The 23,648-nt window shown below is 42.7% G+C and overlaps 1 protein-coding gene across 3 annotated transcripts in view; it reads left to right on the plus strand.

The window, feature by feature from the left end:
• EPSTI1 (epithelial stromal interaction 1) overlaps positions 1-16,060 on the plus strand; it is a 47,469-nt gene extending 31,409 nt beyond the window's left edge. For 2 of the 3 annotated variants that reach the window (XM_061629904.1, XM_061629903.1), the window contains 5 exons: positions 143-226; positions 4,592-4,665; positions 5,496-5,598; positions 14,662-14,711; positions 15,590-16,060. In XM_061629904.1, coding sequence (XP_061485888.1) covers positions 143-226; positions 4,592-4,665; positions 5,496-5,598; positions 14,662-14,682 — 282 coding nt within the window. In that variant the 3' untranslated portion in view covers positions 14,683-14,711; positions 15,590-16,060. Of the gene's footprint in view, positions 1-142; positions 227-4,591; positions 4,666-5,495; positions 5,599-10,420; positions 10,489-14,661; positions 14,712-15,589 lie in introns of all 3 variants that reach the window. The other variant, XR_009763087.1, reaches the window with a different exon arrangement.
• Positions 16,061-23,648: the final 7,588 nt, after the last annotated feature.

The following is a 23,648-nucleotide window of genomic DNA, read 5'->3' on the forward strand; positions in this document are numbered from 1 at the left end:
TCGAATACACAGAAGTAATAGTTTGGTGAGGTGGGTTCCATAAGTACTAGCTAGCTAGACAAATAAATACTCGTAAATGGAGAGAGAGAAATCTGAGACATGTCTTAGGATCTTAAGCCAGGTTTTCTTTACTTTGCAATAGACCAGAAGCCAGTCATATAAGCAAATCCAAAGACAAGAAGAAAACAGAAAACTGCAGGAGATGAAGGAAGAGCAACGAAGAAAGGTGAATAACAGCAGAAAACATTTAACATGCTATTTCCATAGCTTATTACCTAGCAGGTCCCTTGTCTTTAGCCTGGCTGCTATGCAAAACATACCTATACAACTTTAATATTAGCACTGCTGATTAAACCATAGGTCTGAGGTTGGGCTGTTTTACAGATTTTTGAGATGGTTTGAACACCTTCATTTTGCTGGTGTATTTGTAATAACAAAATGTGATTGATCAAGTTGCACTTCCTAGATTAGGTGAACACTGGATTTAATGAGTTGCTCTGTTGCAGGAAAAGCAACAAAAATTTATGGCAAGGGATGTTGGAGAATTTAGCTGAAAATAGAAATGGGAGTGGAAATTGCCGGTAATCATCATATACCTGGAATGGAACTAAGTCTTGCGAATATGATAGGTATTCACTGCTGTCATTTCTTTAGGATACACAGTTGATCATGTTTTCCCCAATTTGCATTGTTCTCTTTGCATTGAAAGGAATGGGGTGGAATAGCATAATGACAATGTGACATATCATTATTTGCATAAATTACATAATTTCACCACTGCGGAGCAAGACCAATAATGTATTATTTGCTAAAAGGCAAACTGTAGTGGAACAGAAAGTGCTGCATGTGATGAAAGGGCGGAGCAGAAAGCGATGCCTGCAGACATCCATGCTTATGGTGCCTGAAAGATGAACAAATTTATTATGGCATAAACCTTTTTGGACTTAAATCCACTTCATCGGATGCAGGAAGTATTCCCCTGGATTACAGGTATAAGCAGATTAGGAAGGATTGTAGACAATGATTAGAGTGCCAGACTGGGAGACTAGGGTTCAAATCCCCACTCAGCCATGAAGCTCACTAGGCGACTTTTGGCTAGTCTCTGCTTCTTAGCCTAACCTATCTTACTGGTTTGTTTGTAAGGATAAAATGGAGAGGGGAGGGAGAAACATGCACACCACCTTGAGTTCCTTGGAGTAAAGGAAGGGTATAAATGCAATAATAAATAAACTGCATTGGATAATATCTAAGAATGCTTGTAGAGCAAGCCTAGGAAACAGCATGGAGGACATCTTGGAGATCTGACTTCCCAATGAAAATACTTGCTGTGTACCTTCCCCTGTTAAATGTATTATTTGGCATCTCCTGGATTACGTAATTGTCCATGCCAGAGATCGTCGTGATGTACTCCTCACTAGGGCCATGACAGGTGCTGATGACTGCTGGACAGATCACCGATAAATTAGATCCACTATGGCCATTAATATTGTTCCTCAACGAAGGCTCCAAGGAAGAAAACCAAGGCATAAAATCAACATCCATGCCCTTCAAGATCCTATTAAGCGAGTCTGCTTTCAAGCAACTCTCGAGAAACATCTACTAACAACTCCCTGAAAATGTCAAGGGACCCTGGATTAAACTGAAGACATCCATTATTGCAGCATGTGAATAAACTATTGGATACCAAACTAAGGAACATCAGGATTGGTTTGATGAGAATGATAGTGAGATTGAACATATAATCAACAAGAAAAGGAAAGCCTTCCAGATATGGCAGAAAGACATTAACTGTACTGCTAAGAAAAAATCTATGCCAGTTCAAAGGCTGAGGTCCAAAGAAGAAGTAGAGAACTTAAGAACGCCTGGTGGATAAAGAAAGCTCAAGAAATCCAGCACTTTGCAGATGCTCACGATGCACGGGGCTTTTTTAATGCCACAAAGGCCATCTATGAACTAACAAATTACAGTACAAATCCCTTACATTCAATGGATGGTACCAAACTTCTTAAGGATAAAGAGTCTATTGCACTGCACTGGAAAGAGCATTGTCACAACCTCCTTAATCATAACTCTATTGTGGCTGGTGAGGTCTTCTCACAAAGTCAACAGCAATAAACTAGAGACAAGCTTGCAGTATCCCCTAATTTGGATGAAGTCAGTAAAGCCATCAATCAAATGAAGAACAACAAAGCTAGTGGACCTCATGGGATTCCTTCTGAAGTCTTTAAAGAAGGTGGGCCTGAATTTACACAACAACTTCATAAACTCATTGAAAAAATCTGGATGAGGGAGGAGATCCCAGAAGATTTTAGGGACACCATAATTATCACCCTTATTAAGAAGGGTGATAGAACAGATTGCGGGAACTATCTTTAACTTGCAGGTAAAATCCTTGCAAGGATCCTCACAAATCGCCTCCTACCGATCTCTGAGGATGTCCTTCCCAAATCTCAAAATGGTTTCCACCCTTCCAGGGGGACAGTGAACATGATCTTCACTGTACAACAGCTTCAAGAAAAATGCCAGGAGCAGAATCGACCTTTATATATGGTGTTTATTGATCTGACTAAAGCTTTTGATACTGTAAATCGAACCACTCTCTGCACCATTCTTCTGAAAACCGGATGCCCTGATAAATTTGTGAATATTTTGCGACTCCTTCATGACATCATGACAGCGACAATTTTGGATAACAATGGCTATCAGAGCGATAAATTCAGAGTCAGATCAGGCGTAAAACAAGGATGTGTCTTTGCTCCGACCTTATTTGCTATCTTCATTGCTATGATTCTGCACCTTATTGAGGGGAAACTTCCTACTGGTGTGGAAATCATATATCGAACAGATGGAAAGTTTTTTAATCTCAGTAGGCTGAAAGCAAAAAGTATGGTGATGTCAACCTCTGTCATAGAACTTCAATATGCCGATGATGATGATGTCTCCACACATTCAGAGAAAGATCAAACTATCCTAAATGTCTTCACAGAAGCATATGGAAACCTTGGGCTCTCACTTAATATTAAAAAAACCAATGTGCTTCATCAACAGGTGCGAACTAGTCCCTCTGTAGCACCATCAATCCTTAATGGTGTGATGCTGGAGAATGTTGATCACTTCCCCTATCTTGGCAGCCATCTGTCTGTAAAAGCTGACATCGACGCTGAAATTCAACATCGTCCAAGCTCTGTGAATGCCGCATTCTCCCGAATGAAGCATAGAGTGTTCGAGGATCGGGATATTCGCAGGGAGACCCAAATGCTTATTTACAAAGCCATTGTACTACCGACATTACTGTATGCCTGAGAAATATGGACATTTATAAATGCCACTCCCAACTTCTTTAAAGATTCCACCAATTCTGCGTCTGGAAAATTCTGCAAATTACTAGGGAAGACAGAGAGATGAATGTTAGCATTTTGGAAGAAGCAAAGACTACCAATGTTGAAACAATGATCCTTCAACATCAACTTTGCTGGAGTGGCCATGTTGTTTGAATGCCTGCTCACCTGATCAGCCTGCTCACCTGATCACCATCTTCCAAAGCAGAGACTTTACTCCCAACTTAAGGATGGAAAACGGAATATCGGTGGACAGCAAAAGAGGTTTAAAGATGTTCTTAAAGTGAATCTAAAAAAATGTAACATGAGCATCAAGAACTGTAAAGTCTTGGCCCATGAACATCCCAAATGGAGGTTGGCTATTATCAAAGGTGCTATGGACTTGGAAGAAGCATGAATAGAGAGCGAAAGGGACAAACGAGCTAAGCAGAAGGCACGTCAAACAAATCCTCATCGCAACCATCTTCCATCTGGAAACCTACGTCCTCACTGTGGGAGGCTGTGTGGATCCAGAATTGGCTTCCACAGTCACTTGTGGACCCACTGCTAAATACCTTATCTTGGAAGACAATCTTACTTGGCCACGAGTGACCGCCAATGACAAATGATTATTTGGCAAGCTTTTTAATAAATAAATAAATGTGGATCATCAAAATGATTGCAAACATGCCCATGCCATGTGGGTCTAGCTTTGTTTCTAGAAGAAAAGCTTCTATCCCAGAAACCCAAATGGAATTCTCTTCCATCTGTAAGAGCCAGTGTGGTATCAGGGAGAGAGTACTGGGCCTGTCCCGGGATGACCAGGTTTATATCCTCATTCAGCCATGAAGCTCACTGGTTGTCTTTGGACTGTGTGTGTGTGCATGAGTGTGCATGCACTCACGTAACTTTCCTGGTGCAGTTGTGGCAATAAAATGGGATAGCCACAATACTCATGCACACTATCCTAAGCTACTTAGGTAAAGGGCAGAGTACTATTTCCTGATGGAGTTTGTTTACCCCAACTGAGCCTGCTAGCTTCTATTTTCTGTCACAGTCTAAATTAACCTTAACTTGTGCTTTGGCCCACGCATATCTGGAAAGACCATGGGGACCCGCATGTTTAATATAGTTGCATTATATATATATATATACTTCTCAGAGGAACAAGGTTAAACAAGCCTTAAAGATGAAGTATAATGGTAGTTTATTCTTACACGCATAACTATGTTAAACATCAATTCAGTTTTTTGTTTGCTTTTTGTTGTTGGCAGGCTGAATTGTTGGAACTTAAACAAAGGCAAGAAGAAAGAATAAGAATGAAAGCACATCAGAATGAGCAGCGGAGGTAAAATTAGTGGAAGGAAGTTTGTGACTTATTTAAGTTCCTGATGCCTCTGGAACTTAAATGTATGATTTTTTTTTTTAAGATTTAAAATCAAGTCTTTTGTGGGTCAAAAAGCAGGTTGGAAATGTTCTTTTTTTAAAAAAAAAATCTGAATGCTAATTGATTCCATAAAGGAAGCCACAGACCTGAACTTACAAGATCTGAACAGGGTGGTTTATAACAGATGCTCTTGGAGGTCGCTGATTCATAGGGTCGCCATAAGTCGTAATCAGATTGAAGGCATATAACTACAACAATAATAAGATGGATGGGTCTTTTCTCCATACCAAAGTTTCCAAACTTTTCCCCATGACTTACGGAAAGTCTGTGGGAAATCAGGTTGATTGCATTGCCAGCAGCCAAATGTTCACCATTGTCTTCTAAACAAATATAGAGGGTCCCTTTTAGCTACATTCATGACAGCAAAGGAGACTTAAGTATTTAATCGCCTGGTTTCCATTTAACCTTAAGGGAATTCACATAACTGACTCCAGCAGTGTTTTGGAGTTACTGTTTACCATAGTTTGACTGAGTTTTTATAAATAGGTTTTGCACTGCAAAGCAGGGTTGGGTAATAAGTGAGTGTCAAGGACCAAATAGTAATAGAGCTAGCTTAGCAAAATGGGAAAGCTAGGGTTGTTAATAGAATATAGTTTTCAGGCTCAAAAGTTACCTGCACAGTTCACTCTCGTCATGAAAAACAATTCAGACTTCTATGTTGAATTCAGTTTCATAATTTCTGCATTTTACAAGATTCTGTTAATGTTTATTTCCTCACTTCTACTTCTAAGGGTAAATAATGAATTTCTGGACAGACTGCAAAACAGTTGTCAGCCAGGTGGCATGTACCAATCTGGACGTCGTGGGAATATGGATTTTAGTGCTGACAGCTGGGTGAGTAACAAACCTCATCTTTGAAAGTCCTGAAGAATAAAAACAATGAAGGGTTTTTTTTAAAAAAAAATGAATATTTATCTGAATAGTCTGTTAGCAGTATTCACTGTCTGGGGTGGGCATGGAGCCAGAATGATGAATATAAATTCAACAATAATTTCTGAGGAGAAAGAAATCAGGACTTAAAACAAGCTTATCTAAACATAAAATGACAGCTGCCCACTTCTGCAGAGTTTAGATTGCCTTGAATATGCTGTTTATCGCTCCTTCTGTGTACTGCAACAAAAAGGGTTCTTGAAGAAATCTGTTTATCTGTGGAGGCAGATATAATAGCTCATATATAAGTATATTTACCGACCGGTAAATATGAAATATTTAGATGTGTTTAAAGGAGGAGCGTTTTGGTGCTTTATTTTCACTGTTTCTATTATCCTCACCTGCTCAGAATAGTACAGGTTACATTCAGGGCACTGGAGGGATTTAAATGTAGGTGGCCAATGCTCCTTTGAGCACTGAGAAATGGGAGGGGGGGAAGAGGCCAGAGACTTTCAGAATAGTCCCACGTTGATGGTCCCTGCTAGCACTGTGGCATTTGCCTGCCATGCTTACTGCTGATCCCAGGCCTCCACATAGCACCTCATAAAGTGCTTTATCTGTATTGCAAACTCGCAATGCTGCGTCTCCACAGCAAGCAAAAGAAAAAGGGTTGATCTTAGAGGTATGTTCAAAAACGCGTCTTATTCTGAACTGCAGCCTCCAGTGGAAAACGTATTGTCTTTGTGGCTTAAAGTGGCTCCTACTTTTCTGTAATATTCAGAACAGCTTATGGAGAAATCTTTTTTTTTATTTCTGAAGTTACGTCTCGTTTAAACGAATGTAAGGGAATTTACACTGTAGAATGTAAAGGGTTAACTGTCTCTAAACTGTCTTGAGTTTTTCCTGACAGCTGTGGAGATACAGTGTGGTATTCAACCAGGGATGGGCTGGAATGTCACTGAATTCAGATTTAGCACTCGATTTTTAAATAGTCCACAATATTTTATATCAGTGAGGAGCGAATTGCTTTGCTCCAAACTTCAGCAGCTTTCCCCAACATCAGATTAGCTCCAAGTGGGGAGGGAGCAAACTAAGCCTATAGAGTTTCTGGCATTTAGAGGGTTAATACTACAGAAATTAAAAGGGAAGCCTAGAAAATATCATTAATGTGGGTGTGACTCTCTAGATGCTCATCCAAATGGAGCGGGATAATCCACGTTTTCCATATCCGGTTCGTCATCTGACAGTCCTCACTTTGCGTGTTTGTTTGCTCCCGAGAAAAAAAACACGCTTTTTTTTGCGCCTGCACTCTCAGCGGGAGGACTCATACTTCTTCTCCGCCCATAACACTCCCTCTATCAGCCAATTGGTCCACAGAATATGACATATGCTCCTCTCCCCTTTGCAACGAAGCACAATATCACGCATGCGCTTGATCGTAACAGCACAAAAGTTTGAATTTCCTGTGGGTGTAATGGAGTTCCTTGCCACTCGCCACTGGAGCAGGGCCAGGGTGCTGATATGCCAATAATTCCTGTATTTTTGTGTGCTTGTATTTGCAATATAACGCAAAAACGAATGTATGTGTTTTTGCCTTTATGCATAGTAAACATTCTGGAGATAGACAGAGCTGGCAAGTCTCAATCAGCAGAGAGAGCAGAAGGCTGCAGGCAAGAATGAAATCCTGGCCTGGAGCCAGGGGTTCCTAGCCAAAGGATGCTGAATGCACTCTGGAGAGGGGGAAGGGGCGCCTGGGCGCCTGGCATCCCTTCCTTCTCCATCGCCTGCTGCCCCTTTTGCTTGGCGCCTTGCCTGGCAGCACGCCTTGCCTGGCAGCACCCTCTGCCAGCTGCTGCCAGGCCGCCTGAGCTCTCCTCTCCTTTTTCCCACTCTGTCTGGCTTCTCTCTGATCCACCCCTGGGCTTCCAGGGTGCTCTAGCCCACCACTTCGCTCTAGGAGCGGCTGGAGCGAAGGGGCAGCAAAAACGATCTCCAGCTCTCCCGAGGAGGGGCCCAAGGGCTCCAGGGGCTTTGTGGGGGATGGGGCACCCCTCCGAGAGCCCTCGCCACCCCCCATCTCCCCCTCCACCGCCACCCAACAGTCAGGCTTGCACTGCAACCGCCTGCTTCTTTCTTTTGCTCTCTCTCTCTCTCTGCTCTGGCTGCTCCACGTTAGGCAGCCGTTCCCCCCCCTTTGCCAGCTGAGCCGTCAGAGTGCCCCACAGCCAGAGCTTCGAAGTAACTAGTTACAAGTAATGAATTACTTGTAATTCAATTTTTGAGTAACGAGTGAGTAATTCCTTTACATTTTGATTGTAATAGAACTTGGAGTAATTTTACTACTTTTGTGGAGTAATTGTAACATTTCCAGAATTACTTTTGTGCATTACTGGGGGGGGCAGGGGAAGTCTTCTGCTCCTCTGATTTGTGGATGAAAATCATGTGCCTCAAACTGGGCTTCTGTGCAGTGTCACTCTTTCCTCGTACTCTGTGGATGGGCAGGAGGCAATGAGGGAGGAGGCAGAGAGTGAGACGGGGTAGAGTGGAGAAAACAATTATTTAAAAAAACGGATAGTGGTGGTGAAGAATGGAGTGGAGGGAAAAAGGATCCGGAGGTCAAGAACATGGATAAAGGAGAAGGAAGCAGCAGCAGAATGGAGATAAAGAACTGTGGAGGTGAAAGATGACAACGTGTGTGTGTGTGCGCGCACGTGTGTGTGAATACTGTGTTTGCACTTGGCACGCAAAGTGGCCTCCACCACCCTCTCTGGCTACTGGGCTGCATTTGTAGTATTTTAACTTTTTTGCATCTCAGGGGGAAATGTTTGCTTGAGTGAGTGTCCCTCAGTTGGTGGCAAGGCAGGGTCTGGGAGGTGGTTAAGTGAGAGAGATTATGCTGGCTGGCTGAGGGGCGGGGTTGCACTTGGTTTGGCGTGCAAAGATCTGAGTAGTGGCCTCAACCTCCCTCCCCACCACCCTTACCAGCGACCACCATTGCTATCTTATGAATAAAAATAATTATTCTACTACCTCTGTATGTGTTTATTTTTAATGTTGTTTTAGGCTACGTAGATGTGCAGCAGCCAAGGCCAGCACCTTGTAGGAGTTTTTTCAAAGTAACTGAAATGTAATTGTAGTGATTACTTTGGAGGAAAAGTAAAGTAATCAGTTACTTTCAGAGCAATTGTAACAGTAATTACTACTTTTTTGGGCCCTGTAACTGTAACTTATTACTTTTTAAAAGTAATCTTCCAAGCTCTGCCCACAGCTGATTCGGCAGCCTCCTTCCCTCGTTGCTTGCCGCCCAGCTCTCCCTCTGGCTGGCGAACATAGCTTCAAGCAGCCTGTGGGAGAGAGGCTCCTGCGAGGAAATGGGTTGCCTGGGAGCCTCCCTGGGGTCTCCCCCCGTGCGGGGGTGGCCTGGCATCACTGCCCGCTCTCTCCCCAGCTGGCCCTCGCCAACAGCAACCCCTTCCTCCGCTCTCCTTCCAGAGCCTCCTTAGATGGTTGCGGGTGGCCATCTAGCAAACCACTTACATGACAATAATTCCTTTGGGGATTTTGGTTGTATTTGCAATATTTCGCAAAACCAACTGTATGCTTTTCTGCCTTGATGCATATTAACGTTTCTGGAGATACACACGGCTGGCAATTCCACTTATTTCTCCAGAACAGCTCCTCTCCATTCTCTCTCTCTCTCTCTCTCGCTCTCTCTCTCTCTCTCTCTCTCTCTCTCTCTCTCTCTCTCTCTCTCGCTCTCGCTCTCTCTCTCTCTCTCTCTCTCTCTTGCTCTCTGTCTCTCTGCCTCTCTCTCTCTCTGCCTCTCTCTCTCTCTGTAGGCAGTGGCAGCATCAACATAAGGGAAGAGCCACCGCGAGAGGCTTCACCCCCCCTCCTTCCCAGCAGCTTCCCCACCACTTCAGGCAAAACTTGATGCTCCATTGCCTGCACCCACCCCTCCTCCCTTTCCTTCCCGTGGCCCTTTGCAAAGCGCCAGGGTCCTGCCATTTTCCGCTGTGTGTGCCTGTGCGTGTGTGTCTTTCTCCGAGTGAGGAGCAAAGAGCAAAGCCAGCTCCCTGCACCAACCAGCCACAATTGACCAGCCAGCCGCAATTCGGGGTCTTTACACACAACCATAATTGCAGATCTCACCTGGAGCAGCAGCCCAGTTCGCAAGCTGGCTAAAAATAAACTGTTCTTGCGTCTTCTGCGCAAATGCAGATTTTTGCATCTGCGCAGCAGAAGTTGCAGAGCCCCCCCCCCAACACCACACGATTGCTCTGATTGATTCCATTATCCCGGGCTTTCCCCAGACATTCACGCACATGCGCAAAAGTGGAAATACGTGATTGGCTGGGAGTGATGGAAGGGTTATGGGGAAACGCCCAAGCACCACCCACGGAATCCCTCCTGCTGTAAAGTCCGTGGTATTGCATCCGAGCGCCGGAAGGCACAGCAGATGATTCTCAATTTAAAAAAGCAAATCGCATTTTTCACGGTAATGCCCAAGTGGATTTAACCGCACAAAAATGCTGAAAAGCGTGCGGCGTCATCTGGACGACCGAAAAATAATGAATACACAAAGCGGTCATGTCGCACATTATGCAGTCGCCTGGATGAGCACTAGGGTTGCATTTTTAAATTCTGTGGTATTAACTTGTAACCCCCCTCCCCGCTCATCCTGTTTGCTGATCTGGTGATCTCTCTCTCTCTCTCTCTCTCTCTCTCTCTCTCTCTCTGTCTCTCTCTCTCTCTCTCTCTCTCTCTCTCTCAAATTGAAATGCAGATAAAGCTAACATGAAATTGGTCAGGAGCGGGCGTGCAGGCAATCTATTGTTTTCTCCCATGGCTGAGGTGAGTGGGGAGTACAATTCAGATAGGAGGCGGCAAAGGGAGAGTCTGAGTGGGTAGCACTGGCCACCACTGACAGAGACTTTCCTTTCTCAGAATTAACTATTGCAATATTGATAATTGTTCAAAAAGAAAAAAATTGAACAGTAAAAGTGGAAGGGGGGGGACTAAAATGGAAAGGAACCGCTTGTCAGTCTGATGGAATGCAATAGGACAAGCCATAGCAATCAGTTCCCATACCTATATTCAACTAATCCCATCAGTGCAAGGATTACTATTGGCGCAATAGGACTTCCCCTTTCTCCTCCCCCTGTGTGGGCCCCACACCCTCGGGATGGTGGTGGAGGAACCTCTTGAACAGATTTAGGGACCATTTGGAGAAGGAAGTCCCATTGCACAAGCAGAAACCTTTGCAATGACTGAACTTCCTTTGTGCTATGTTGAATACAACCCAATAGGTATCAGCAGGAGGGCTGCAGGTTCAACTGACATTTACATTGTGTCAACACAAAGAGTTCTGGAAGCAATGCATTTGTCTTTATATACAGAAACAGTGGACTGAAAACTGATGGGTTCTAACTGGTCAGTCAGTGAGCATTCTGCTTCTATCCCATTGGACCAGCTGATGAGGTGGGGGAGTATTCCACGCAATTTGAAATGGTTGTCTGGAGAGAGATTGTCTTTGGAAATAAAAGGCCTGTCTCAAGTCACAGTGAGTGAGAGTGTGTGTGTCTGAAGATGTGGAAAGAAAAGGGCAGAAGGCCAACTAAAGAGAGAGCAGGAAGCTGGAGTCCAGCAGAGGACATTGAGATTTAGGAAGCCTGAGAAAAGCCAAGAGCTGAAATCTGTGGCTAAAGTTGAGGAAGTCTGTAGGGAACAACGTCTGTCCCAAGAGACAGCCTTCAACAGAGTTCTGCAACCAAGAGTCAGAAGGGTTGCCAAGTGCCTGAGGCAGCAGAAGCTGCTGGACCTTCAGAGGGGTAGTCCTCATAGAACCCAAGAGACTCTAGAGGGAAAAATGGTGAAGACTTGCAAGCATAGTCCTTGGTACAGAGTTGATGAGTGTTAACTGGCTAGGAGTGGTTTATGGAAATTGGCTATAGTTTTCAATTGGGTGAGGAACTGAATCTCTCATAACTGTCTTACAGAAATGGTAACCTTTCTATAGCTTAGGAACCTAGGAAGCATGCCTTATACTGAGAGCTCCATCTAACTCAGTACTGTCTAAACCAGCCTTTCCCAACTAGTGGGCCACCAGATGTTGTTGGACCACAACTCCCATCAGCCTCAGCCACCATTCCCAATGGTCAGGAAAGATGGGAATTGTGGTCCAACAACATCTGGTGGCCCACTAGTTGGGAAAGGCTGGTCTAAATTGACTGGTGGTGGCTTTCCAGAGTTTCAGGCAGGATTCTCTCCGAGCCCTACTTGGTGTTGCCAGGAATTGAACCTGGGACCTTCTGCATGCAAAGCAGATGCTCTGCGACTGAGCTATGGCCCTTCCCCATAAATGTAACCATTCTTTTTCATGCTATATTATGTTTTTATAAGTGTCACACCACCCAAAAGATACCAAAAAGTAGAGAAAGGGAAATTTAAACCAAGGGTAGGGATGTTGAATAATCAACAGGGGAGCACACTGACTCACCGAGATGAAATAAAAGGAAGATGGAAGCAATACGCAGAACATATCATACGGAAAGCAGGATTGGACCAAGATGAAGGAGGTGTGAAAATTGGAGGGAGAAATACTTAAGATATGCAGACGATACCATACTCTTAGCAGAAACCAGTAATGATTTAAAACGAATGCTGATGAAAGTTAAAGAGGAAAGCACAAAAGCAGGACTACAGCTGAACATCAAAAAGACTAAAGTAAGGACAACAGAAGATTTATGTAACTTTAAAGTTGACAATGAGGACATTGAACTTGTCAATTATCAATACGTTGGCACAGTCATTAACCAAAGTGGAGACAATAGTCAAGAAATCAGAAGAAGGCTAAATAATAATAAAGTAATAATAAATTTTATTTTTCAGTCGCCTTTCTGTCCGGGTTAGGGACACTCTAGGCGACGAACAACAAGAATAAAACAATACATATATATAAAACAACATCATCAAATTTTAAACTAAAAAACCATCCTTTAATTAATAATAATATAAATTACTCTGTCCCAATCTTGTAGGCCTGCCTGAACAGCCAGGTCTTCAAGGCTCGGCGATAGCTGGACAAGGAGGGAGCATGTCTGAGATCAAAAGGGAGGGAGTTCCAGAGGGTGGGGGCCACGACAGAAAATGCCCTCTCTCTGGTCTGCATCAGCCTGGCTGTTCTCACAGGTGGGACCGAGAGAAGGTCTTGCGAGGCTGATCTTGTCAGGCGGCATAATCGGTGATTCTGGAGGCGTTCCTTCAAATATACTGGGCCGAAACCGTATAGGGTTTTAAAGGTCAGCACCAACACCTTGAATTGGGCCCGGTAGACAACTGGGCTAGAACTGGGAGGGCAGCTATAAGAGAACTAGAACAGGTCCTCAAATGCAAAGGTGTATCACTGAACACTAAAGTCAAGGATCATTCAGACCATGGTATTCCCGATCTCTATGTATGGATGTGAAAGCTGGACAGTGAAAAAAACAGATAAGAGAAAAATCAACTCATTTGAAATATGGTGTTGGAGAAGAGCTTTGCAGATACCATGGACTAGAAAAAGACAAATAATTGGGTGTTAGAACAAATTAAGCCAGAAGTGCCACTAGAAGCTAAAATGATGAAACTGAGGTTATCATACTTTGGACATATAATAAGAAGACATGATTCACTAGAAGAGACAATAATGCTGGGGAAAACGGAAGGGAGTAGAAAAAGAGGAAGGCCAAACAAGAGATGGATTGATTCCATAAAGGAAGCCACAGAGAAAATCTGAACAGGGTGGTTCACGACAGATGCTATTGGAGGTCACTGATTCATAAGGTTGTCATAAGTCGTAATCAACTTGAAGTCACGTAACAACAACACACTACCCATGAATGCTTCTGCACAGGATCCTGCCTGTGTTAAAACGTTCAAGGGTACCATGACACATACAGGTGAGGTGGGCAAAGGGAGGCAAACTGTGGTGGTGATGGCAGCAGCAGCAAGATGGGCGGTGGTGGGAGGGTCATGTGAGTAGGGCAGCAGCAACAAGAAAAAGACCATGAGGTAATTGGTGGAGGGGGGCTGTGGCGAGTGCTTGAGGGGCAATTTAGGGCGCTGCTTAGGAGTGGGGAGGTTTGGCAACTTGGGGAAGGGAAAGTTTTGGTGACCTTGATATTGATGTAAATATTTTATGGATATTATTACTTTGTTTAATTTACTTTGTTTTCACTTTAAAGTTGAGTCTGTGCTGCTTTGTCCCACGTTTATCCATAGCTGTTGGTAGTAAACTGAGGTACAAAATTGACCTGATAATTTGGTTACATGGTGGCAGCAGTAAAAAGGTTATAAAATTAAAAGTTACAGATTAAGTAAAAAAAAAAGTGTTCAAGACTAAGAAAAAAATAAACAGTGAAATAGTGGTAGGGTTCCGTACTGCTCATTCATCACTTCTGAAGAGACTTTGACCTCTTACCTTTCCCTTTCAACTTTCTTTTTACCAATCCTCTCATTTTTAGGAAGTTTCCAGTGTCAAATGTCATTGTGTTGGACTTTCTTGGTAATAGTCCAATTACAAAAATGCTACTTAGAATTTCTAGAAATCTTGCCCCTTTGTCATGACAAGAACATGCATTTTACCTTGGTCCTGTAAAGATTGCCCTGGATATTTTAGTCAGAGGGGTGATAGAAAATCCACAATACTAAATTACTTGTGGACCCTGGTTAGTCCTCCAGACTTTGTGACACCTCCCCAAGAATGCCCTTCCTTGTCCCTCCTGTAGAGTTTGTATCTGTAGATAACTGATCCACTGGTTTTCTCTATTCCACCAGGTTTCTGTCACGTCCACTAGATCTATGTTCACTTTTAAAACCAAGCACTCCAGCTCACCCATTGCTGGTTCAGGGGCTTTTAGCAACAGTGTACATGTATTTCCCCTGTAGCACATTAGCTTCTGCCATATTGAAACACTGGTTCACCTTTTGCAGTACAACTGATTAAAAAAAAAAGAATGTATTAATATAGAATTCTCATTTCTACAGGAACCTGAATATTTCCAGTAAAATGTGAACTATAGAATGAAACTGGAGAGGTAAGTCTGGAGAGGTAAAAAAAATGGAACTAGATTTGTCTTAAAACATTGACTTACCTGTCTGAATTTCCTTTAATAGTAGCAGTAGTAGAAGTAGTAGTAGTAGTAGACAACAGACTGTCTCCGCTTGTGAGAATGAGAGGTGCTCTTACTATTCTTACTCATTGAATGAGAGGTGCTCTTAGGTATATATAATGTCCCTTCATGTGCATGTATGCACACATGTGCCACCAACAATAGTGGTACACCAACAATATAAGATACAGGGACACTAGCAGTCAGGAGGACTCAAAAATACTGAAGAGGATAGGCACTGGTCTGAAGAACAGATACATTGCTATCTGAGTTACAAGCTAAACTTTTAATGTATCAGAGATGGGGAGCATCTTTATCCCAGAATACTCGGTGTGTAACCTCATATCTGTAGCACCTCCCTCGGAGGGACTCATTCAGCCTGCTATCTTCTATCGGGGAACTGGGGTTACAAGCCAATCTCATGGCTATACAATACAAGCCTAATTTTGGTTGTCCTCTTTTTCCCCCCTCCCCTATTTTTGGTAACATCTTGGCTGATGAAAGAGTTTTGAAGAACTTGAAAGCTTGCCACATTTTTATGATATTTGGATTGGTCCCAATAAAGATATTTTCCAACAGTAGATTTTGGACTTTTTTTCTTATGGACTAACACTGCTAATTTTGCCTTTTGCTTTTTATTTAATATGAAATATGTTTCGTATTATAGGTTTTGTTCTGTAGTCTCTTATCTAGATAGGGTATTGCATGCTTCTCAAATATATTTAGTTATTCGTTTTTCGTTCTATTAAATGGTTTTAGTTTTTTCTGAATACAATAACACCAGTTCTGACTTCATTTTACAGGATTCATGTCAGCGCTTGGAGAATTTACCTTCAGGGATCCATTCTCTCTCTCCCCCTCCCCGCACCAATCTCTCCTCACTTGTTTCATCCTTGCTTGTTTGACCTGCCTGCCTCTCTCCAAAATAAGTATTTCAAACTATTGATTATAGTACCGAAATAGCAGAGAAATGGTTTCTCTCATAGCTTGTCTTGCTTGCTGTAGTAGTCTTGGATCTCTTGGAAGTTTTTGTCCTTGTCTGTGGAAATGGCAGTAACTTGTTTGTACTACTTTGACTAACAAACCATCTGAGTTGCAGAAGTTTTGAAGTTCTGTGTGCCAATGTACATGTTCATTTTTAATGTAGTTCTGAGAGAGAGAGAGAGAGAGGAATGATTATACTGTGTATTGTAACTGGTTCTCATTCAAATCTTTTATAATGCTTTTCCACATTAAAATATTACATAAATAAAAGCTTTAAATATGTTTTGAAATTGAAGCAGTGGCATGGCCATTTCCACCACCAGGCTCTCCAGAGAGGCCACTTCAAGGAGCAATTCGCCTTGGGTGGGGATTCCATTTCCAGGGTGCTTCCAGAGTGTCACTATTTGCATGGGGGATTCAAACACATGCTGGAAATTTAGATTTGCTCAGTTAGAGTGCTGTCTGATAGCAGCCTTGCAGGTAGGCTTAGAATCGCTAACTCAGTGCCCACTACTCCCAACCAGTTGTTCCTCTCCTGGAGGATACTTTGGTCAATGTTATCAAACACTACTGAGAGGCTGAGCAGAATCAACAGGGTAGTGCTTCCCCTGTCTCCTGGTAAACTAGTGCAACAAACCTATTTTGGTGCCCTAGGCAGGCCTGAAGCCAGAAATGGGTCTAGCTAATCAGTTGGCTACCTGGTTGAGTTTTACCAGGCGGGGGAGTGCCCATTATATAATTGCCACACAGTTGCCACTTTTAAAGGAGATGAACAGTTTTGCCCTTTAGAAAGGATGTCAAAACAAGGGACACTTCTTGACTTGCCATTAACCTGGGATGGAACCATTCCCGATGAACCCAGTTATCAAGCTGCTTCATGGGTTCAACTGAAAAATGTCCTTTGATTCAGAAAATAATTCTCTGTACATTATGTTTATCACAGCTGGCCTACTGTGTTAACTAGAGTCTATTATTTAAAAAAACTACAGTTTAAGAATGTACCTATAGCTGCATATATTTCTTTCTAAAAAGCCGGGAAATTGGCCAGCTATAGTGAATACACCAGGGGAACAGGAGACCAGACTGCCTCTCTGAGATGCTGTACTGGTCTACCCATTTGTAAATATTTGTTTTTAAAAAATCCACTTCCTGTTTCATATGTCTTGTTTCTGTTGCCAGCGCTCACCATATGCTCAGAGGCACATGTTACCAAATTCTTCCAAGCTACACATTAAGTGGATTGGACTGTAAAAGGCTGACCCAAATTGAATTTGCATTGTTACAAGCTGTTTGGAAAACTGAGAGTTTAATTTAACAAACAAACTTTATTACTTCTTCAGGAGTGGATTTTTTCTTATGTCATCTTGACTTTGTGGACACTGCCATAAAAGGGCTGTCATAGGCAGGGCAGGGCCAATCACAAAAGGGCTGCCATGGAGGTGTGAGCAATCCCAATATTTACTGCTGCAAACAAAATATTCATTTCAAAGAAGGCCTAAAGGCAAGTAACTTGCCCAAGAACCTCAGTAACAGGCTGAGGTGGGTTATATGAGCCCTAAAACATAAAGCCACTCCTTTGAATCCACAGTCTCCTGCTCCAACATAACATTTATTTCACAGAAGGAAAGTCATTTCTCTAAATCACCTCTCAATAAAATACTGCCCATACTCATATGCACACCCTTTCTCTCACACTCAGGTCCTGCGTCTTCCATTCTTCCTCCCCCAGCCTCTGGCCTAGATCTTCAGTTTTTTTCTTCCCCCACAGTACCTACCTTTCCTTCTTCCACTGAGGCACAGGTACAGGGACTCACTGGCTGTTTTTACTCATCGCCTTGGAATCCATATGCTCTCCTGCTGATAGTGTCCGATTAGAACTGTTATTTATCTTCTCTCAGTTGGTCCTGGCCAATTAGAACTATTCTCTCAGTTCTAATTAGTATTCTCATTGAAGAAGCAAGGGAACCATTTTAACTGGTCTCTGTTCTTTGTAGTGTCCATTTCTGATTCTGTGGTAGAATCATTGTACCAACTGCAATGATAGAAGGCCTAAGAAAACAGTAGCGAGAGTTAAGAAAAGCTGGTGGCCATTATAATTTATAATTGTGCAATGAAGTGAGCTGAGACCCTGGAGGGCATTTTGGTAGGTTTCTGTGAGGACGGTGGTGCCTTTAGCCTCTGCATTGAGGACCTTGGGCCTGTTGTGTATTGGGATCAGTGTGGTGTGGTGGTTAGAGTGTTAGCTTGGTGAAATCCAGGTTCTAGTCCCTGCTTGGCAGGAAGCTCACTGGGTGACTTTGGGCCAGTCACTAACTCTCAGCCTAACCTACCTCACAGGTTGTTGTGAGGATAAAATAGAGAGGGGGAGGAGGATCGTGTAAGCTGCCTTGGATTTCTTGGAGGAAAAAACGTGAGATATAAATATAATTTTTTAAAAGTCTGACTATAGTTGTACTGGGTTGCTACTATTAGCCCCCTCTCATTTATGCTGTCATGACAAAAGGGTACTACCACCAGTTTTTGTGATTTTTTATTAGGATTATGGTGCTCAAATTAGTGAGACTGTAGAAGAAAAGAGTTGGCAACAATGCACCAATGCCAATGTTCATGTGCCCCCCTCCATATATGACCCCCCCTCATATGTGAGACTCAGGGCAATTGACCTCTGTGCTGCCCCCTTAAAAAGGCCCTGGTTAACATTGCTACTTTTCTGTTATGGGCCACCTTATTTATTATAATTCATATTCCCTTTGTACGTGCATGGGAATTGAAATAAAGACAGATTCAACTAACTGTCCTGCTAGCAAGTGCCATTGCAAGGATTCCCACTAGCGGAACATAGCTTCCTCCTCTCCTACCCTTGTGCCCCCCCCAATTGGCCTCACAACACATGGGGGAGGAGATGGGAAATGGCTCCATCAGGCAAGCAGAAATGTTTGCACTGGCAGAACGATATCATTAGTACGTATTATTTTCACTAATATATTCACTTTTATGCACACGTTCTCCTAATATATGCATTCTTATAAACATTGCTTGGTTGGAGAATCACATCACAAAATTCAGATACGTGCACATTTTAAAGGATGGCCGTATTTCGGTTCTCATATTGGTTTAGAAAGTGAAAATTTGACAGATTCAACTTTAAATGCAAGCTGAATTGAATTTGTCCCCCATTCCTAGTTGTGCCTCTTGAAATTAAATATATAGGACACGGATGGGCAACCTGTAGCTGTATGAGATGTTGTTAGTCTCCAGCTTGCATCATCCCTGACAATTGGCTATGCTGGCTGGGGCTGATGATAATAACAGCAACAATGACATTCAGTTATAAAGTCAGAGCCTCCCACTCCTCCCAAGGCTAGAAATCCACACCCTGGATATGCTGTCCTCGGCCTTCTGTTCTCCACTCCTGTCCAGGGTCTCCAGAGTTCCTCACTGCCTCCTTCTAGTCACCCACTCAAATAACTTGGGTGTTTCTTCCCTAAAGGCCTGCTGTGTAAAAGACAAAGTTATGCAGCCTGTAGACGGTGACAGTAAGTTTATCAGGTGAGGCAACAGAGATTGAAAGCCCAGTTCAGTAACAACAGCTGGAGGAACAGAGCCCCATCTTCCTCCCCTCTAAATGTCTTCAGTTTGCTCACCTTAAATGACAGGATTTGGGGGACTGACAGGTAACAGCAGAGTTGCAGCTTAAAAAAGGTAGGAAAGAGTGACCGTCCAATAAAACAAGCTACAAATGTATCCACTATTGCAGAGGAAAGAGAGTGGTGATGTCATAATCATGTCTGCCAATGAGAGTGTATATTTTCAGTCTCTCCAGGACTGCAATTTTCAGCTAACATTAAAGTGCTTTTTAAATGGAAATTATAACAGCTAGATTATTCTTTTTGGCATACCTTTTGACAGAGGGATTCTAAAATTTAGGGCAGACTTTCCCAACTGCTGGATCCCCAGATGTTGGACTACAACTCCCATCAGCCCCAGCCAGCATGGCCAATGGTCAGGAATGATAGGAATTGTAGCCCAGCAACATCTGGGGACCCCAAGGTTGGGAAAGGCTGATTTAGGGGACATCCCTATTATGTTTCTCTAGTATATCTATAACCAAAGAACAGAATCCTATTTGTTTTTAAATCAATGCAGGACAAGCTACCAGAAAGAAAATTGGTACATGTGTGCATCGCGCATGTGCACGCATACACACGCAGAGCAAATTGTAGTAACCACTTCCATAGTATGTCATCGTGTAGGAGGGCAGGCAGGCAGGCGAGTAGTAAAACAAAGGTATTAAAAGATTCAAGTACCAATGTCCATGTTTTCATCTGTGAAATTTCAAGAGGTGTGAAATGCCTGTGTCTTGGGATGTATCTCCTCTCCCAACAACTTTCTGAGCTTAATGCAATGCCTCTAAAGCCAAGTTTTAAAACCAAGGTTTTGGCTATCACTGAAAACAGAATTGAGAGCAACGTCTAAAGCACTCCTCCCATTGTAATTGATTGAGATACTTCAGCTTAGAGGAGTTTGAGAACATGCATTTATATTAAACTACTACAGGCGGGCCCCACTTATATGGCAGGTTCCATTCTGGACTGCCACCGTAAACCGGAAATTGCTGTAAAGCGGAACCCATTGACGATAATGGGGTGCGTTGCGTGAAAATGACGTCAAAATGGCACGTGACGGAAAAAACTGCCGTAAAAGTGGAACAAGCGCCTTAATGCGGGGACTTTCCCTAATTGAAAGCTGCCGCATTAGTGAATCGCTGTAAAGCGGGGCCCTACTGTATATAGTTTGAGTGCTTTGATACTGAAGAGTTGTAAAATGTCAAGAGCCAAATGCCTTGTGCACATTCCTGCTTTCCTGATCATAATCCTTGAAGTGGTTATAAAGGTGTCATATTGGTAGGGGCCTCCTGTTCGTCCTTTCACTTTTTCAGATATTGTATGATGTCCTGTCGAGCTGATTTTTATTGATTATTTGTTCTCATAAAGCTTATGGGGAACAAATCTCCACAAGTATCCATTACATGTGATTTTTTAAAAATCCAATGTGTCTTTCAGCATTGCCTTTTAAAAATGTGAAACTGTGATCCATTTTCTTTTTAAGTACCTCATCTGGTAAGATGTATTGCTATGCTCTGTCTTCTCTGCCTTGTACAGAAGCAACAGGGAGAGCTGGAATTGGAAATTCTTCCCTATTTAACTTAACCTACCGCATCATTAAAACTGACCCTCAATTTTTCATTAGGTGCACTCATGATTCAAAAAAGTTTCTTGCAAGCTCTTGGTACATTTGGCACCCTCCAGTGCCATCAAGGCAATTATACATCTGTCATTTTACATGTGTCTGAGAAGTAGGTCCAGGTTGAAGGCTCCAAATTGGAAGCTGGGAGGAGGTGTGCATGCTGAAGGAGTTTCCGTCGTAGCTTTGATTAGAATCTCTTCGAGTTAACATTGGAGCCACTTCTTTAATGGGCCAAATCTAAAAACCATTTATTTCAGTGTTCATTTTGCAAAAGTAGTACTCCACATTCCTTTTTCCATCTCCTGAAAGGTTTATATTTAAAATTAAAGAACATGGAAAATGTATAGATACAGTTAGAAGTCCTTGCACCCTGATGCTTCAGACTTAGGGCTTATCCACATGGGAGCATTTCTTCAAAGCAAATATGCTGCTTTTACCATTGCAATAGATTTTCAGGTTCCACACTTCATGCTCAATGGTAGCTTCAAATCCATTCACACAAGTAGACATTCCTCTGGGAAGGATTAGTGTCACTGCTTCCTTGTGGCCCCACCCTCTAATTTTACATTTTTACTCCCTCCGGTTGCGCACTTACTGAGCATGTGCAAATATTTTTGACCTGCATAGTATTTCCACTCCCTCCTGCCCCCACCGCTTCCTGAAGCTTGGCAGTTGAAAAGAAGAACTCACAGGCACCTTTTTTTTCTCTGCTGCCCCTTGCTTTTTCTGAGTTGATTTCTCCCTGCTGGAAAAACAAATTGATATAATATTGATATTTCAAATAAATATTGATATTTTGAGAAAATATCAGTATTGATATTTTCTCAAAATATCAATATTTTAGGTGACTTTTTTAAAAAATCCACTTTAGATTTTTTTGGGGGGGGGGAATTGGAAACCAGGCACAGAGAGATGTTACTTCAAAATTTGCTCCGCAGAGATAAAAAAGAATGATAAAATTCAATGGCAATTCCCTTCGCTAGTTACAAGGAATGAAGTTTATTCGGGGAGAAAGGGAGGAAAGGAGGGAGGTCTGCAGCAAACTATGAACTGGGGAGGACAGAGGAGTTGGAAGTTGCTGGATAAACCACCAGAAACAAAATGGAATGCATGAGAGAGTTAGTGAGCAGAGAAAGGGGAGTAGCTGAAAGTGATGACTCACCCACCCACTAAAAACCATCGAAGCAAGCCGTCTGCAAAGACATGTGGAGCAGAGTGGAAGGGTATTGTTCTAAATGTTTCATATTACCAGCGGATTGGGTTAGTATGGATTTACAGGGTGGGAACTGTGTGATAGCTTCTGTTTGCCAGTAATCTCATGTGAACCATGCGAATTAAAAGATGTGAGTAGCACTAAACCACCATGTAGATGAGTCCTTACTTTTCTGAGCTAGCCAGACTTGAATTTCTTCCATTGTGTTTCCACAAACTGTGGTTGCATACACACTTTCCTGTTTGTAGCGCAAATGTACTTTTTCTCAATATGGAATTGCCCTTGCCCATGCTCATCCTCAACATACTGCTTTTAATCTAGATTGAGTGCAGACCCTGCCATCCAGATAGGGGGATGTGGTTACTTCATATGTGTTTGAAAACCTTCCGCTTGATTAGATTACATGTTTGGAAACCCTCCCCATGCTCACCCATAATGTCATCAGGCAGGTGTAAATACACACACAAATCGACACTGCTGAGACCACCTGCACCTGTTTTCAAATGGACATGCTGCAGGGGAATTCAGAATCAATTTGCAATGAGCTTTTATTTTTTGAATGAAACCAGTTGTCAAGAAGCGGTTTTCAGGACCAAAAAATATGCAACAGGTCAAAATTGTGCATGCACAAGATAGGGAAAAACTCAGTTTATCAACACTAGAATAAAATATCGTGTACACAGCCTGTGTGCATCTGGGGAATAATGGTTGTGTGGGGGATAATGCTGGTGAACTTTCCAAGTAATGTTTCCTCAGCATACAATATACATTACTTTGCTTGACTAGATGTTTTAAGCTGTTTTTCTGTGAAAAAGTTACATCAAGAATTGCTTAATGCAAATTAGCTAACCAGAATAGGTATTAGCTGTTTGAATTAGGGCAGTGAAAATGGTAACAGGATTAAGTGCTATTAGTGTCAATAGCAACTTCAGGGGCAATTTTGTCAGGACCTCAGGCAGAAGGGGAATAGGCCAACCTTCCCTCCAGCTACATCACAGTCCTCACCCAGACTGTGGGGGGGGCATGGCTGCCATCTTAAAAACACATGCACACAAATATTCAAAGATACATTTAACATAATGAGTAGTTGGGCCTGCCTCTGGGGTGTTGGAGAACTCTAGAACTGAGGTTGGTCTCACTGGTCTAGCTCAGGTCTTCATGGCAACCATGCAGCTGTCCAAGTGGTCACTGACCTGACCCATAGTGTGCAACATACCCTTGATTTCCCTAGTGGCAAGACTGATGGCCTGGAAGGGAGGGGGATTTCTCTGATCTCGTTATCATGGTCAGAACACTTCCTGGTGAAGTGGCTAATGGTAACAATTTTCCCTTGTAGGGGTGGGGACACATTAGGATAGTCTACCACAAGAGACTTCTGGACTCCAATAGATTCATGAATGCCCTGAGAGATCCTCCAG

Source organism: Rhineura floridana, chromosome 5, assembly GCF_030035675.1.
Source record: "Rhineura floridana isolate rRhiFlo1 chromosome 5, rRhiFlo1.hap2, whole genome shotgun sequence".
Lineage (NCBI taxonomy): Eukaryota > Metazoa > Chordata > Lepidosauria > Squamata > Rhineuridae > Rhineura > Rhineura floridana.